General features: G+C 42.1%; 1 protein-coding gene across 1 annotated transcript in view; it reads left to right on the top strand.

The window, feature by feature from the left end:
• The window catches only part of cdh23 (cadherin-related 23), an 834,383-nt gene that overhangs the window by 95,620 nt on the left and 723,547 nt on the right, over nucleotides 1-15,216 (top strand). The window contains exon 3 of the mRNA XM_045700638.1: nucleotides 2,948-3,022. Within this exon, the coding sequence (XP_045556594.1) occupies nucleotides 2,948-3,022 (75 nt within the window). The remainder of the gene's footprint in view (nucleotides 1-2,947; nucleotides 3,023-15,216) is intronic.

Below are 15,216 nucleotides of genomic sequence, written 5' to 3'. Positions count from 1 at the left end.
ACATGTGACATGCTGGTATAAATTAGGTAAACGGATTTAAGTTTTCCTACATTAAAGTCCACGGCCACTATGAGCACCACCTTTAGATGAGCATTTTCTTGTTTGCTTTTGGCCTTATACAGCTTGTTGAGTGCGATCTTAGTACAAAGAATATAGATTAAAACTTTTTTGGTAAATCATGTGGTCTAGAGCTTATCATTACGTACTCTACCTCAGGCGAGCAAAACCTCGAGATCACTGTAATATAAGATTTCGCACACCAGCTGTTATTGACAAATAGATACAGACCACTACCGCTCGTCTTACCAGAGGTAGCTGTTTTGTTCTGCCGATGCACAGAAAACCCAGCCAACTGTATATTATCCATGTCGTCGTTCACCCACAACTCTGTGAAACATAAGATATTACAGTTTTTAATGACCCGTTGTTAGGATAGCCTCGAACAGAGCTCATCCAGTTTATTGTCCAATGATTGCGCATTGGCTAATGGGACGGATGGTAGAGGCGGGTTACCCACTCGCCGACATATTCTCACAAGGCACCCAGATCTGCTTCCCCCCTGTATCGGCGTCTCCTCTTCATGCGAATGACAGGGATTTGCGCCTGGTCCGGTAGCAGCAGTAAGTCCTTCGCGTCTGACTCGTTAAAGAAAAAATTATTCATCCTCCAGTTTGAGTTGAGTAATCACTTTTCTAATACCCATAAGCTCTTTTTGGTCATAAGAGACAGTGGCAGATGGAGGACGAGGGAGAGCTTTGTACGCATCTCTGTGTGTGAAAACATTATGGACAAAATAAGTTACAAACACACAAAAACGGCAACCATACTCTCCGGCACCATTCTTCCACCCCTCCTCCCTCCTGTATCTCTCTCTCTCTCTCTCTCTCTCTCTCTCTCTCTCTCTCTCTCTCTCTCTCTCTCTCTCTCTCTCTCTCTCTCTCTCTCTCTCTCTCTCTCTCTCTCTCTCTCTCTCTCTCTCTCTCTCTCTCTCTCTCAATTCAATTCAATTCAATTCAATTCAATTCGCTTTATTGGCATGACGTAACAATGTACATATTGCCAAAGCTTATTTTGGATATTTACAATATAAAAATAAATAAAAATGAGAATCAAAATTGTCAACGGGACAACAGTAACAACAATAACCAAGGGTCAGAATAACCATACATTCAACAATAACAATAGCCATATAGTAGAGTACATGTGCAGGTTTATTGGTCTGTCAGACACTGTCCCTCAACTTATGGCAGGCAGCAATGTAGTGCGCTGCCAACACACAGCTCTCTGCGTCCTCCCCCAACAGGACGGGTAGCCTATCCTCATCAGAGAGGTCTTTGAAACCTTGAATAAGGGTTTCAAATTTGGGGAAATGACACTCTCTAATTGTTTTATATTTTTGACATTTTGTCAGGAAATGCAATGCAGCTCCGTCTCAACATCTCTCTCTCTCTCTCTCTCTCTCTCTCTCTCTCTCTCTCTCTCTCTCTCTCTCTCTCTCTCTCTCTCTCTCTCTCTCTCTCTCTCTCTCTCTCTCTCTCTCTCTCTCTCTCTCTCTCTCTCTCTCTCTCTATATATATATATATATATATATATATATATATATATATCCCCTCACCCATCTCTCTCACACTCTCCCTCTCCATCCCCCCTATTTCTCTTTATCCCCCCACCTCTTTCTTTCTCCAGACCAGCCAATTAGCCCAGTGACCCGGACAATTTATGTTCCCTCTATGATTTAGCCCCCCTGAAATAATACAATAAAGGAATAAGGAGGTCCTGGAGAGCACAGTAGCAGCCCTCCATTTATAGTATTCCCTTTTGTGCAATCTATCCATTGTGGTGGCCATAGCCTAGGAGTGCATCCCACATGGCACCCTTTTCCCTTTGTAGTGCATTATAATAGTAATAGGGTGCCATTTATGACATCCTATGTAATTAAGGCTCAGTGACAGCATGCAGGTATGGATGTGTGAGCCGATCGGTTCATCAGTTTTCTCCTATCACAGCCATTAAACTCTGTAACTGGGTTAACGTCACCATTGGCCTCATGTTGAAATCCTTGAGCAGTTTCCTTCCTCTTTGGCAACTGAGTTAGGAAGGACACCTGTATCTTTTTAGTGACTGGGTGTATTTATTAATTACAAAGTATAATTAATAGTTTTACTATGATCAAAGGGGTATTCAATTTCTGCTTATTTTTTACCCATCTACCAAAAGGTGCACTTTTTGCAAGGCATTGGAAAACCTCCCTGGTCTTTGTGGTGTAATCTGTGTTTGAAATTCATTGCTCGACTGAATGACCGTACAGATAATTGTATGGGTGGTATACAGAGATGAGGTAGTTTTAAAATATCAGGTAAAAAAAAAATGTTATTCCAAAACATGCATCCTGTTTGCAACAATGCACTAAAGTAATACTGAAAAGAAAATTGGCAAAGCAATTAGCTTTTTGTACTGAATACAAAGTATTATGTTTGGGGCAACTCCAATAAAACACATTACTGAGTACCACTCTCCATATATTCAATCATAGTGGTGGCTGCATCATGTTATGGGTATGCTTGCAATTGTTTAGGACTTGGGCCAAATCTACACTGGAGTTGCTCACCAAGAAGACCGTGGAAAATGGTTGTCTAGCAATGATCAACAACTAATTTGATAGAGCTTGAATAATTTTTTTTATAATAATGGGCAAATGTTGCACAGTCCAACTGTGGAAAGCTCTTAGAGACTTATCCAGAAAGACTCACAGCTGTAATTGCTGCCAAAGGTGTTTCTACAAGGTATTGACTCAGAGTTGTGAATACTTATTTATATTAGATATTTCAGTATTTCATTTTCAATACATTTGCAAACATTTCTAAAAACATGTTTTCACTTTGTCATTGTGGGGTATTGTGTGTAGATGGTTGACAAAAAAATTTGATTTTTCTCTCCTCTTCCATAGCCTCCAACCAGCCTCCACGCTTCCAGAACTACTTTTTCCACTCCTACCTTCTCATCTATGAGAACACACCAGTTGGTGAGTCTTTCAGTGTGTGTGACTATATCTGATGTCATTTACTCTGCACATTGTGTGTCAACGTCCCAAGTTGTGGAATTCAGCAGACCATCCAGTCTTCATTTGTGATTTAGAGAGATATGGAAGATTAGAGAGATATAAAACGTTAGAGTCACTGGTTCAGGTGTGAATTACTCTGCTTTAGAGAAAGAAGAGGAAGGAAAATGTGTGACAAAGACCGGTAGAACGCATGTCTTCACATGCGTTCTACCGGTCTTTGTCACACATTTTCCTTGAGGAGTATCTGACGATAGAGAGAGAGAGAGATATATATAGAGAGAGATGTTTTGTAGTTGTGATCAGAATAGCCTTCTAGGCCTGGATGCTTATGCATAGTTGACTCAAAGGTTGTAGGAACAACTTCACTATCACATGGAGTCTTCCGTTTTTATGCCTTGTATTTCTCATATCACGGTATCAATGTGGGGCAGTTTTGATGTCATTGATGAGATCTATGTTTAACCTCTATGGGCTAGGTGGGACGAATTCGTCCCACCTACGTAACAGCCAGTTGAAGCCTGTGGCGCGATTTTCAAATACCTTAAAAATCCTATTACTTCAATTTCTCAAACATATGACTATTTTACACCATTTTATAGATACACCTCTCCTGAATCGAACCACGTGGTCCGATTTCAAAAAGGCTTTACAGCAAAAGCAAAACATTAGATTATGTTAGGAGAGTACCCTGCCAAAGAAATCACACTGCCATTTTCAAAGCAACTAGCATCACAAATACCCAAAACACAGCTAAATGCAGCACTAACCTTTGACAATCTTCATCAGATGACACTCCTAGGACATCATGTTACACAATACATGCATTTTTTGTTCGATAAAGTTCATATTTATATATAAAAACAGCATTTTACATCGGCGCGTGACGTTCAGAAAATATTTTATCTCATGCTTCCGGTGAATCAGCGCTACAATATACAAAATTACTATTCGAAAACATTGTTAAAATGTGATATTGTCATTCAAAGAATTATAGATTAACAACTCGTGAATGCAACCGCATTGCCAGATTTAAAAATAACTTTACTGGGAAATCACACTTTGTAATAAACGAGGTGCTATGCTCAGAAAAATAGGCTAGGCAATACAGGTTAGCGCCATCTTGGAACCATCTAAAATCAAATTTACTATTATAAATATTCCCTTACCTTTGATTATCTTCATCAGAAGGCACTTCCAGGAATCCCAGGTCCACAACAAATGCAGTTTTGTTCGAAAAAGTTAATAATTTATGTCCCAAAAGCTCCTTCTTGTTAGCACGTTCCGAAGGCTACTCATAATATACTGAAGCGCGCGGGACTTGTCGTCACGAATGTGCAAAAAATATATATTTACGTTCGTTCAAACATGTCAAACGTTGTATGACATAAATCCTTAGGGCCTTTTTCAATCAGAGCTTCAATAATATTCAAGGCGGACGATTGCATTGTCTTACTAAACATTTCGGAATGAAAGGGTACCCACGGGCGACCGCGTCATAGTAGTAATGGCCCTCCCCGTATGACCAACTTTCCAGGCCTCTCGTTCGGTCAGTTTTTACCGGAGAAGACTCAAACCACTTTGTAAAGACTGTTGACATCTAGTGGAAGCCTTAGGAAGTGCTAAATGAATCCTAACTCACGGTGTGTTTCATAGGCAAAGTGTTGAAGGTGATTCCACAAATCAGATTTCCACTTCCTGCATGGAATCTTCTCAGGTTTTGGCCTGCCATAGGAGTTCTGTTATACTCACAGACACCATTCAAACAGTTTTAGAAACTTTAGAGTGTTTTCTATCCAAATCTACTAATAATATGCATATTTCCGTTCCTGGGCCCCAGTAGTAGGCCGTTTAATTTGGGTACGTTTTTCATCCGGCTGTGAAAATACTGCCCCCTACCCTAGTGAAGTTAATTTCGCCTACTGTTCTGACTTGATGGTGCACATGTAGACTTGGTGTACAGGGAGAATACTGTAAGAACGGTCCATGTTCTGAATTCTGTCGCTGTACATTTCAAAAGTGCTAAACAAATAGTTATATTGACTATGTCCATCCTAGCTCACTCATTGATGTCGTAACCAAAATTACGGATTACCTCTTGCTTGTCGTCCCCTTATGCCATATTTGTACATCTCAATTGTCAGTAGAAGCCACATTTGTTTAAGCAAGTCAGCTGTCACGCCCTGACCTGAGAGAGCCTTTTTTATGTCTCTATTTAGGTTTGGTCCGGGTGTGATTTGGTGGGCATTCTATGTCCTTTTTTCTATGCTTTGTATTTCTTTGTTTTGGCCTGGTATGGCTCTCAATCAGGGACAGCTGTACATCGTTGTCGCTGATTGGGATTCATACTTAGGTAGCCTGTTTTCCTTTAGGGTTTGTGGGTAGTTAATTTCGGTTTAGTGTTTTGCACCTGACTGTCGGTTTCTTGTTTTTTTGTTTAAAGTGTTCTATCTTTAATAAATTCATGATGAGCACTAACCACGCTGCGCCTTGGTCTACTCTCTTCAACGACGGCCGTTACAGAACTACCCACCTACAACGGATCAAGCAGCGTGGTAAGGAGGAGCAGAGGGTTCAGGACTCCTGGACTTGGGAAGAGATACTGGATGGAAAGGGACCCTGGAGACAGGCTGGAGAATACCGCCGCCCGCCGGAGGAGATAGAGGCAGCGAAGGCAGAACGACGTTTCTGGGAGGATCAGCTGGCAAGGCAAGAGGAGGAGAGGCAGCCCCAAGATTTTTTTTTGGGGGGGGGCACACGGGACGGTCGGCAGTGCCGAGGATGGAACCAGAGCCAGTCGGGGTGAAGTTGGAAGGGAGCGAAGCAGAGACAGTTAACCTCTTGGGGCTAGGTGGGACGCTAGCGTGCCACCCGTGGTGCACTCCATCAACAGCAGGTGCATTTCAAGAGCGGCAAATTTGAATCCAAATAAATGTCAAAATTCTAATTTTTCAAAAATACAACTATGTTACACCATTTGAAAGATAAACATCTCCTTAATCTAACCACGTTTTACGATTTCAAAAAGGTTTTACGGCGAAAGCATAAATTTAGAGTATGTTAGGACAGTACATTTACAAGAGTTGTGTGTAATGTTTTGTCAAGTCAAAGACAGGGTCACCAAAACCATAAAACCAGCTAAAATGATGCACTAACCTTTTACAATCTCCATCAGATGACACTCCTAGGACATTATGTTAGACAATGCATGCATTTTTAGTTCTATCAAGTTCATATTTATATACAAAAACAGCGTTTTACTATGGCATTGATGTTGAGGAAATCGTTTCCCTTGAATAACCGGCAGTCAAGTCAGCGTCAGAAATTAAATAATTAAAATTAGAAAACATTGGTAAAATATTATATTGTCATTTAAAGAATTATAGATTTACATCTCTTGAACGCAATCAACTTGCCAGATTTAAAAATAACCTTACTGGGAAATCACACTTTGCAATAATCTGAGCACTGCGCCCAGAAAAATACGCGTTGCGATACAGACTAGACGTCATGTTGGGGAGATCTAAAATCGAAAATACTATGTAAATAATCCATTACCTTTGATTCTCTTCATCAGATGTCACTTCCAGGTATCACAGGTCCATAACGAATGTAGTTTTGTTCAAAAAAGCTCATCATTTATGTCCAAAAATCTCCGTCTCGTTAGCACATGATGTAAGCCAGCCGGACTTCTCGTCATGAACGAGGGGAAAAAATATATTTCCGTTCGTTCAAACATGTCAAACGTTGTATAGCATAAATCATTAGGGCCTTTTTTAACCAGAACATGAATAATATTCAAGGTGGACGAATGCATACTCTTTTATAACGTATTGGAACGAGGGTACCCAACATGAACTAGCGCGCCAGGTGTCTAATGGGACATCACCGTTCCATGGCTCTTGTTCGGTCAGATCTCCCTCCAGAAGACTCAAAACACTTTGTAAAGGCTGGTGACATCTAGTGGAAGCAATAGGAAGTGCCAAAATATTCCTAAACCCCTGTGTTTTTCAATGGGATAGGTTTAAAGTCAATACAACACATCAGGTATCCACTTCCTGTCAGAAAATGTCTCAGGGTTTTGCCTGCCAAATGAGTTCTGTTATACTCACAGACACCATTCAAACAGTTTTGGAAACTTTAGAGTGTTTTCTATCCATATATAATAAGTATATGCATATTCTAGTTACTGGGTAGGATTAGTAACCAGATTAAATCGGGTACATTTTTTTTATCCAGACGTGCAAATGCTGCCCCCTAGACCCAACAGGTTAAGGAGTTGATGGGGAAATTGGAGGAGAGAGATATGAGAGAGTTGCTGTGTTGGTGCATGAGGCACGACATTCGCCCTACGGTGCGTGTCCTCGAATTGATGTCACCTGAGTCAGCTCTCCATACTCGTCCTGAGGTGCGTGCTAGCCTTCTGGTGAAGACTGTTCCAGCCCCACGCACCAGGCCTCCTGTGCACCTCCCCAGTCCTGCACGTCTTGTGCCTGCTCCCAGGGCCAGGCCTCCTGCATGTCTCCCCAGCCTGGTGGGTCCTGTGCCTGCGCCCAGAGCCAGGCTTCCTTCATGTCTCCCTAGCCTGGTGAGTCCTGTGCCTGCGCCCAGAGCCAGGCCTCCTGCATGTCTCCCCAGCCTGGTGAGTCCTGTGCCTGCGCCCAGAGCCAGGCCTCCTGCATGTCTCCCCAGCCTGGTGGGTCCTGTGCCTGCACCCAGAGCCGGGTCTCCTGCAAGTCTCCCCAGCCAGAGTCGCCCGCCTGTCCTCCGGCGCAGCCAGAGTCGCCCGCCTGTCCTCCGGCGCAGCCAGAGTCACCCGCCTGTCCTCCGGCGCAGCCAGAGTCGCCCGCCTGTCCTCCGACGCAGCCAGAGTCGCCCTCCAGTCCGGGGCCCCCAGCCCCAAGAGTGTGCAAAGCTGTCATCAAGGCAAAGGAGGGCTACTTTGAGGAATCTCAAATGTATTTTGATTTGTTTAACACTTTTTTGGTTGCTACATGATTCCATATGTAACTCACCACCTGGATTCGGTTTTACATTGCAAAATTTGAAATTGGGATTTTTATATGTGTAAAAAGTAGAGACTCAGCTACAAAATGGTATATCACACACTGCATTTTTTAGGAACAAGGGGAAAGTAATCCTGCTTTGAAAGTTGATAAACTTGTAAACTCACTCTTGGGAAAAGGGCCTTTGAATGTTTTGGTACCTACTGGAGAGGTCTCCTTTGTCTAAACCCATTCAACATTGTTCACATTCTCTTAAGCCAGCCCCACCCATCTCTTTACGGATTCACATGTGAGGTCATGTGCTAAACAGTGAGTAGTGTAGTAAAGATTAAGACTAAAAGTGGTAGTAGCCTACAATAAGGAACAATTCCAGGTTAACAGAAAGTGTTCAGATAAAAGTATTTAAAAAATATTAGATGACACTTACCCAGACACACTTTTCTAAATTGATGGGTCATATGAAATAAATGCTGTAACCCCCAGCCACACCCAGTGCTGGAAAAAGTACTAAATTGTCATACCTGAGTAAATGTAAAGATACCTGTGCTCTGGTGCTGTGACAGGCACAATACCAGAGCACAAACCTGTTCTTGTCTGCAGTTATCACAATTCAGGTCCACAGGTGTTTCCCCAACTCTGTAGTTGGTGAAAAAATGGTGCATGTAGTTGATGACTGCGCTGCTGCCTTTGCTGGATGACATGCCTTCATCAATCAAGTAGTTGGCTTGTTGTGGTATTCTTTTACAGCAGACACCAAACAAGCCACACTTGCGAGGAGTTAAAAAGTAGATGGGACCTGGCTGCATAGGTTCAGAAGGATGGATAGTGCACCTACAAACAACAAAATAACATTAAGATAAATTACAATTAATTGTCTCACCCCGTCAATCTGTCTTTACACAGCTCAGTGAAAGGTATTTGCCTGCCTCCCATAAATATATAATTATTTTTAGTGTATATCTATACAACCATCTATGTCCTTAATCGGTATAAAAGAGGAAATGTTGCTTACTTGTTGAGCAAAATCAAAGCTGTAATGCATCCTGATGTCTTTGCTTGCTGGCTCAGTAGGGGCCCCCAGAGACAACTGCAAGTCTTGACAGGTGGTCTTGCAGTCAGCAACCATCTTCTGGGAGACAGACCGCTCACTCTGAACAAGCAAGATATGCTGCTCTTGCTTCTTCAGCTTGGCTTACTTAACAGCTTCTGGCAGAATGGCAGATCTGAAGACCTAATAGTTGTTCCTCTGGCACTGCCAGCACAGGTCTGTCCTGGGCTTAGTGCTTGAGAAGTGGGGCAGCAATTTTCTACACAGATTCCTGAAGGAAGACAGCCCGACCATACGTACCTCTGGAAAATACAGAAATAATGTGAGATCAATAAATGTAGTCCCAATCATGTTGGAGGTCAATTAAACAATCAAAATGTGTTTATGCTTTACATACCAAGTGTTGTCATCGATTCCTTGTAGAGACGCCACACTGTTGCTTTTGTCACATGGGATGGCAGCCTTTTTCCACCAAAGTGTTTGTGTCCTGGTGACGTCCTGGTAACACTATCCTCTGTGTAGTTGTTGATGAAGTTCACCACTCGCTGCAAGTCCTCATGCTTCAGGTGTAACCTGTGCTTGGGCCAGCTCTCTTTGATGTGAGGCATTAGACAATTCTCCTTGTATGACAGGTGGAGGAGAGTCAGGCGTGTTCTTCTGATTGATGCTGAAAGACAAATTCCAGATACAAATATTTTAGCATTATTATACAATAGATGTGAATTGGCATTCTGAGAACATCACTACACACAGTTAATACACGTAATGTTAGCTAGCTATCCAGCCATCTAACGTTAGCTGGCTAGCTAACAGCAAGCTTTAACTAGCAATACAAACCGATTTTCATAGCTAGCTAAAGTTAACCAAATAGTTTCAATGTTAGCTAGTTAGCTAGCTAACATTAGAATATAACTAGCAATGCGAAATGACATTCTGAGAAAACATCACTAACATTACACACACTTCATAGATGTAAGTTAATGTTAGCTAGCAAGCCAGCTATCTAACCTCCGCTAATGTTAGCTAGCTAACAGCAAGCTTTAACTTGGGGACTTTTGTTTAGACATGTAACGTTAACATTAGCTAGCTAGCTAAAAAATTTACTAAAATCCCAATCCATAGAGTCAGCATGGCATGATCGTCCTCCAGAAAGATGTCCATCACAACTTTTTCCCACTGACCTTTGTCGATAGCGCCTGAGAAATTCAGGGCAACAATGCTTTTGAGAGCAGTAGCAACATATTTTCAGTTCTCCATGACTAACGTTATATATTTAGAGAAAACTGCAGTAGAAAGGATTATCTACACATAACGAGAAGCTCATTTTATAGATACAAGATGCTACACCAACCCAAACTCATCTCTCGGCATGTCTAGCCACTCATTATCTCAGCCAATCATGGCTAGTGGAAGGTTGCTGGCTTTTTCTGTGGCTAAACCAACTAGGCTCGTAATAAGTATTTGGTCCCATATGCATAGCACACAATGATTGCATGTTAATTACATTTACAATGACTCTACACATTTGTTGGATGCATTTGCTGTTTGTTTTGGTTGTGTTTCAGATTATTTTGTGCTCAATGAATGGTAAATAATGTATTGTGTCATTTTGGAGTTACTTTTATTGTAAATAAGAATATATTATTTTTCTAAACACTTCTACATTAATGTGGGTGCCATCATGATTATGGATTGTCCTGAATGAATCATTAATAATGATGAGTGAGAGCGTTAGAGGCGTAAATATCATACCCACAAAACAATGCTAACCTACCATGTTATTGTAAAGGTTTGTGCATCTGTAATTTTGTCACAAATGAGCAAAGGCGATTCGGCCAATATGGGTAGCCTACATGGGTCCAATGTTTTAACTCGTATTGGGCCCACATCATGCCAATGTGAGCATGTTTGCTGGCAAAATATGGGCTTATTTCAGGAAAATTGACGTCTGCCTTCACCAGGTTATTTTTTATTTATTTAACCTTTATTTAACTAGGCAAGTCAGTTAAGAGCAAATTCTTATTTACAATGATGGCCTATCAAAAGGCAAAAAGGTCTCCTGCGGGGATAGGGGCTGGGATTAAAAATAAAAATAAATTAATACAAAATATAGGCCAAAACACACATCACGACAAGAGAGACAACACAACACTACATAAAGAGAGACCTAAGACAACAACATAGCATGGCAGCAACACATGACAACACAGCATGGTAGTAACACAACATGGTAGCAGCACAAAACAGGGTACACACATTATTGGGCACAGACAACAGCACAAAGGGCAAGAAGGTAGAGACAACAATATATCCCGCAAATCAGCTACAACTGTCAGTAAGAGTGTCCATGATTGAGTCTTTGAATGAAGAGATTGAGATGATACTGTCCAGTTTGAGTGTTTGTTGCAGCTCGTTCCCATCGCTAGCTGCAGTGATCTAAAAAGAGGAGGGACCCAGGAATATGGGCTACCCACACTGCGTCACACCAGGTGAAAGCTATGATCCCTTATAGATGTCACTTGTTAAATCCACTTAAATCAGTGTATATGAAGGGGAGGAGAAAGGTTAAATAATAATTTTTAAGCCTTGAGACAATTGAGACATGGATTGTGTATGTATGCCATTCGGAAGGTGAATGGGCAAGACAAATTATTTGTGCCTTTGAACGGGGTATGGTAGTAGGTGCCATGTGCACCGGTTTGTTGTCAGGCTCAACAGGTTCCTGTGTGTATCAACAATAGTCCACCACCCAAAGGACATCCAGCCAACTTCACAAAAATGTGGGAAGCATTGCAGTGCAACATGGGCCATCATCCCTATGGAATGCTTTCTACACCTTGTAGAGTACATGCCCAAACTAATTGAGGCTGTTCTGAGGGCAAAAGAGGGGGCTGCAACTCAATATTACAAATGTGATCTTAATGTTTTGTGCACTCAGTGTATACTGAAGTGTCAGTGTCAATGTTAACTATTCTGTAATGTGGACCACACATGCCCCCTGGTGACGGGAGGTTTGAGACTGTCTGTGCCCTTCATTTCTGTGTCCCTCTCCATTACCTGTCTCCCAATCAGTACCTCTAACTGTTCTGTCAATAAAAATGATAAAATACAGAATGAGATCAGAGCTCCCGGTAAGTAATGTAATGTTGCTTTGGATAAAATACACCATATGTTTATCAATATTGGTTTCAACTTCCCAACATAAATGCTGTTGATATGTCAACACATGTGCTATAAGTGTTGGAGTACAGGATTCATATTTTGGGGAAAATTTTTATACCGAGAATAATTCATATTTATCAAATACTGCAAAATCGTAAGTGCCCATTTATAGTGTTTAAAGTGTTTAAAAAAAAGATATGGTCACTATGCCAGTGTTCTCCGCAAATAAGAGGGGTGCTGTGCCTCCTTGTCGGCTTGGCTGTGCCACTATTTAAATATCTATGGCAGGACTTGAACATTTCTCCTCTAGCCATGATCCCCAACACCTTGACATAGCTTGAAGAAATTTGAAAAGAATACTGGGCAAATATTCCACAATCCAGGTGTGCAAAGCTCTTAGAGTCTTACCTATAATCGCTGCCAAAGGTGTTTCTAACTTGTTTTGACTCAGGCGTTGAATACTTAAAGTGATATTAGTGTTATATTTCTCATTAATCTTAAAAGAATATTAGCATTTTTCTTCCACTTTGACATCAGAGTATTGTGTAAATTGTTGACAAAAATGAAAATGAAATGCATTTTAATCCTACCTTGTAACACAATAAAATGTTAAGAAATTCAAGTGCGTGGATAATTCTGACAGGCACTGTATAAAACAGCAGTAAGGAGTCAATGGTATCTCAAGTCGATATCTGCATCCGAAATACCACCCTATTCCCTATACTGCACTACTTTTGACCAGGGCCCATATAGTAAGCCCATAGGGCTCTGGTCAAAAGTAGTGCACTTTATAGTGAGTAATTTAGGATGCATTTAATGATTCTCTTTTATTCTATTTTTTCATTTTTGGTGGTTGAAGTGATTGACGGAGCAATTTGAGGATGCCTGGCTTTTCATCACCTAGCCAGGGCTCTCAGGGGCTTTGAATTAAAAACATATAGGTCTATAGAATCTGTCACATCATATAGGTTGTTTTTTATATCACATATACCCTCTACTATCCCCCTCCTGCCCTTGTGCACTCTTAATCTGAGTTTTGGGAGTGTTCACTAACTTTTTCCTGCAGTTTGAGTGAGGATGGGATGAAATTGTGTGTGTATGTGTGTGTACTTGATGTACTCTGCACTCTACGTGTGAGCAGCTCATTTCCCTAACCACTAACTCGTCTCTCCCCACTGTGCCGTCTGGTCATGAATCACAGTGTCCTCTCTGCAGGCAGCCGGCTGGCTCCTGCCCAACACCCACCACCATTGGTGCAGTGGGCAGTCAGTCATGTCCCAGTGTGGTCCATGATGGCCGCTGTCATGGGCCCTGTGATGGCTTGTTCAGTGGGGTGATTATGAGGGCGGGCTGAGTGATTGGACAGTGACTATTTGTCAAGATTATTGTTTATTAGCTCAGCAGATGTCCTCGTCCTGGAGGGCCTCTAGTACATCCACAATGATGCCACTGAAGCTACACAGACAGGCCTGTCAAACTGTAGGAGAGCGTGTGGAAGGGGGAGGGGTGTGTGCACGTGTGATGAGTTGAGGGCATAACGGACTGAAGGGTAGGAGGACCTTACTACTCTCTATAATGGCATAGGAGGATTTGAGGTCTGGAGGGTAAACTGAGGTTTTACTGCATACAGTCTCAGACAGACAAGTTGCATAATAATATATGCCATTTAGCAGACACTTTTGTTCAAAGCGACATACATTTTTCTATTGGTGGCTCCAATGGTATTTGAACCCATTAACCTGACCAACTCAGCCACACAGGACTCAATAGATATACCGACTGTAGAAGGGACTGCATTACTTGATCTTTGGTGATCAAGTTTCCGCAATGGCCCTGATTGGTCTGTTTAAGTGACCGTGCTGGTTGCCGTGTGTCTTGTAGATGACGTAACAGTGTGGGGAATGCTTTGGGACAGGTGAGGACGGGGCCACTATGTGTCAGCAGACACCCTATCCCGTGGCCCTGTGGTGGCCTGACTCAAACTGACACACACATAGGGGCAGATCATGATTTTCAGATGTGTGTGTGAGAGTGATGTACAGAAGCAGCTTTTCCCTTTGTGTATTGCCCCTACCTACCCTTCCATCCCTACACTCCATATCTTCACTGCCCTCTCCCCCTGGGCAGAGGATCAGTAGCTGGGCTGCCTCCACCACCGGGCCCCGGAGCCTCTAGCCCTAGCCAGCCCCAGCCAGAGGGTGCCCATGTGTATTTATGAAGGAACATCAACATCTGACCACTACATGGATATTTGATCTGAGGCTGCAGCGTCTCCTCTCCTCCCTTTTCACTGGAAGAGGTCTGGTCTAGACATGGGAGATGCTTGACACATACAGTACAGCGATAGTGTTCACAGGTTGTCTTGGTGTTTGGCTATACACTGAAGTCTAGGTTGTTTGATGAATATAAATATTTTACTGAAGAGTTTCTTATTTCAGGGACGTTCCTACTGGGCACACCATGTCATTTCAACGTGGATAATTGGGAATTATTTAGTTGATGTTGATCAATGAGATTCCAACTTATTTTCACCCACTCAAAAAGACGGCCAAAAGTTTGTTGAATTTCCAATGTGTTATCACTATGCTTTCAACCATTTTAAAAGATCAAAGTTCAAGTGGGAATACAATGTCAGATTTGTTGTTTATTTAAACAAATGAATGTATCACTGTAGGACTTACCCCAATTATTCGACTGGTCGATTGTTTGGTAGATAGGCTGTTGGTCGACCAATATTTTTTTTAGTCGAGCAGTAGCAAATATATATTTTTTATGGCACACGAGATACCTGTCTTATTCGGGCCAATCTCATTGAATTTATCCATTGCAGAGGCCACAGGATGACAGTCCAAGAAGAAGCAGACCCAGCTAACAATGAGGAATCGACCCAGAAGCAGCCCTCTTCCGTGGGGCCGGAACTTATTTGAACCGGCCCGGATTCG

This window comes from Salmo salar, chromosome ssa18 (assembly GCF_905237065.1).
Source record: "Salmo salar chromosome ssa18, Ssal_v3.1, whole genome shotgun sequence".
In the NCBI taxonomy this organism is placed as follows: Eukaryota; Metazoa; Chordata; class Actinopteri; order Salmoniformes; family Salmonidae; genus Salmo; species Salmo salar.
The sequence above is the reverse complement of the archived record's forward strand: the minus strand, read 5'-3'. Positions and strand labels throughout refer to the sequence as shown.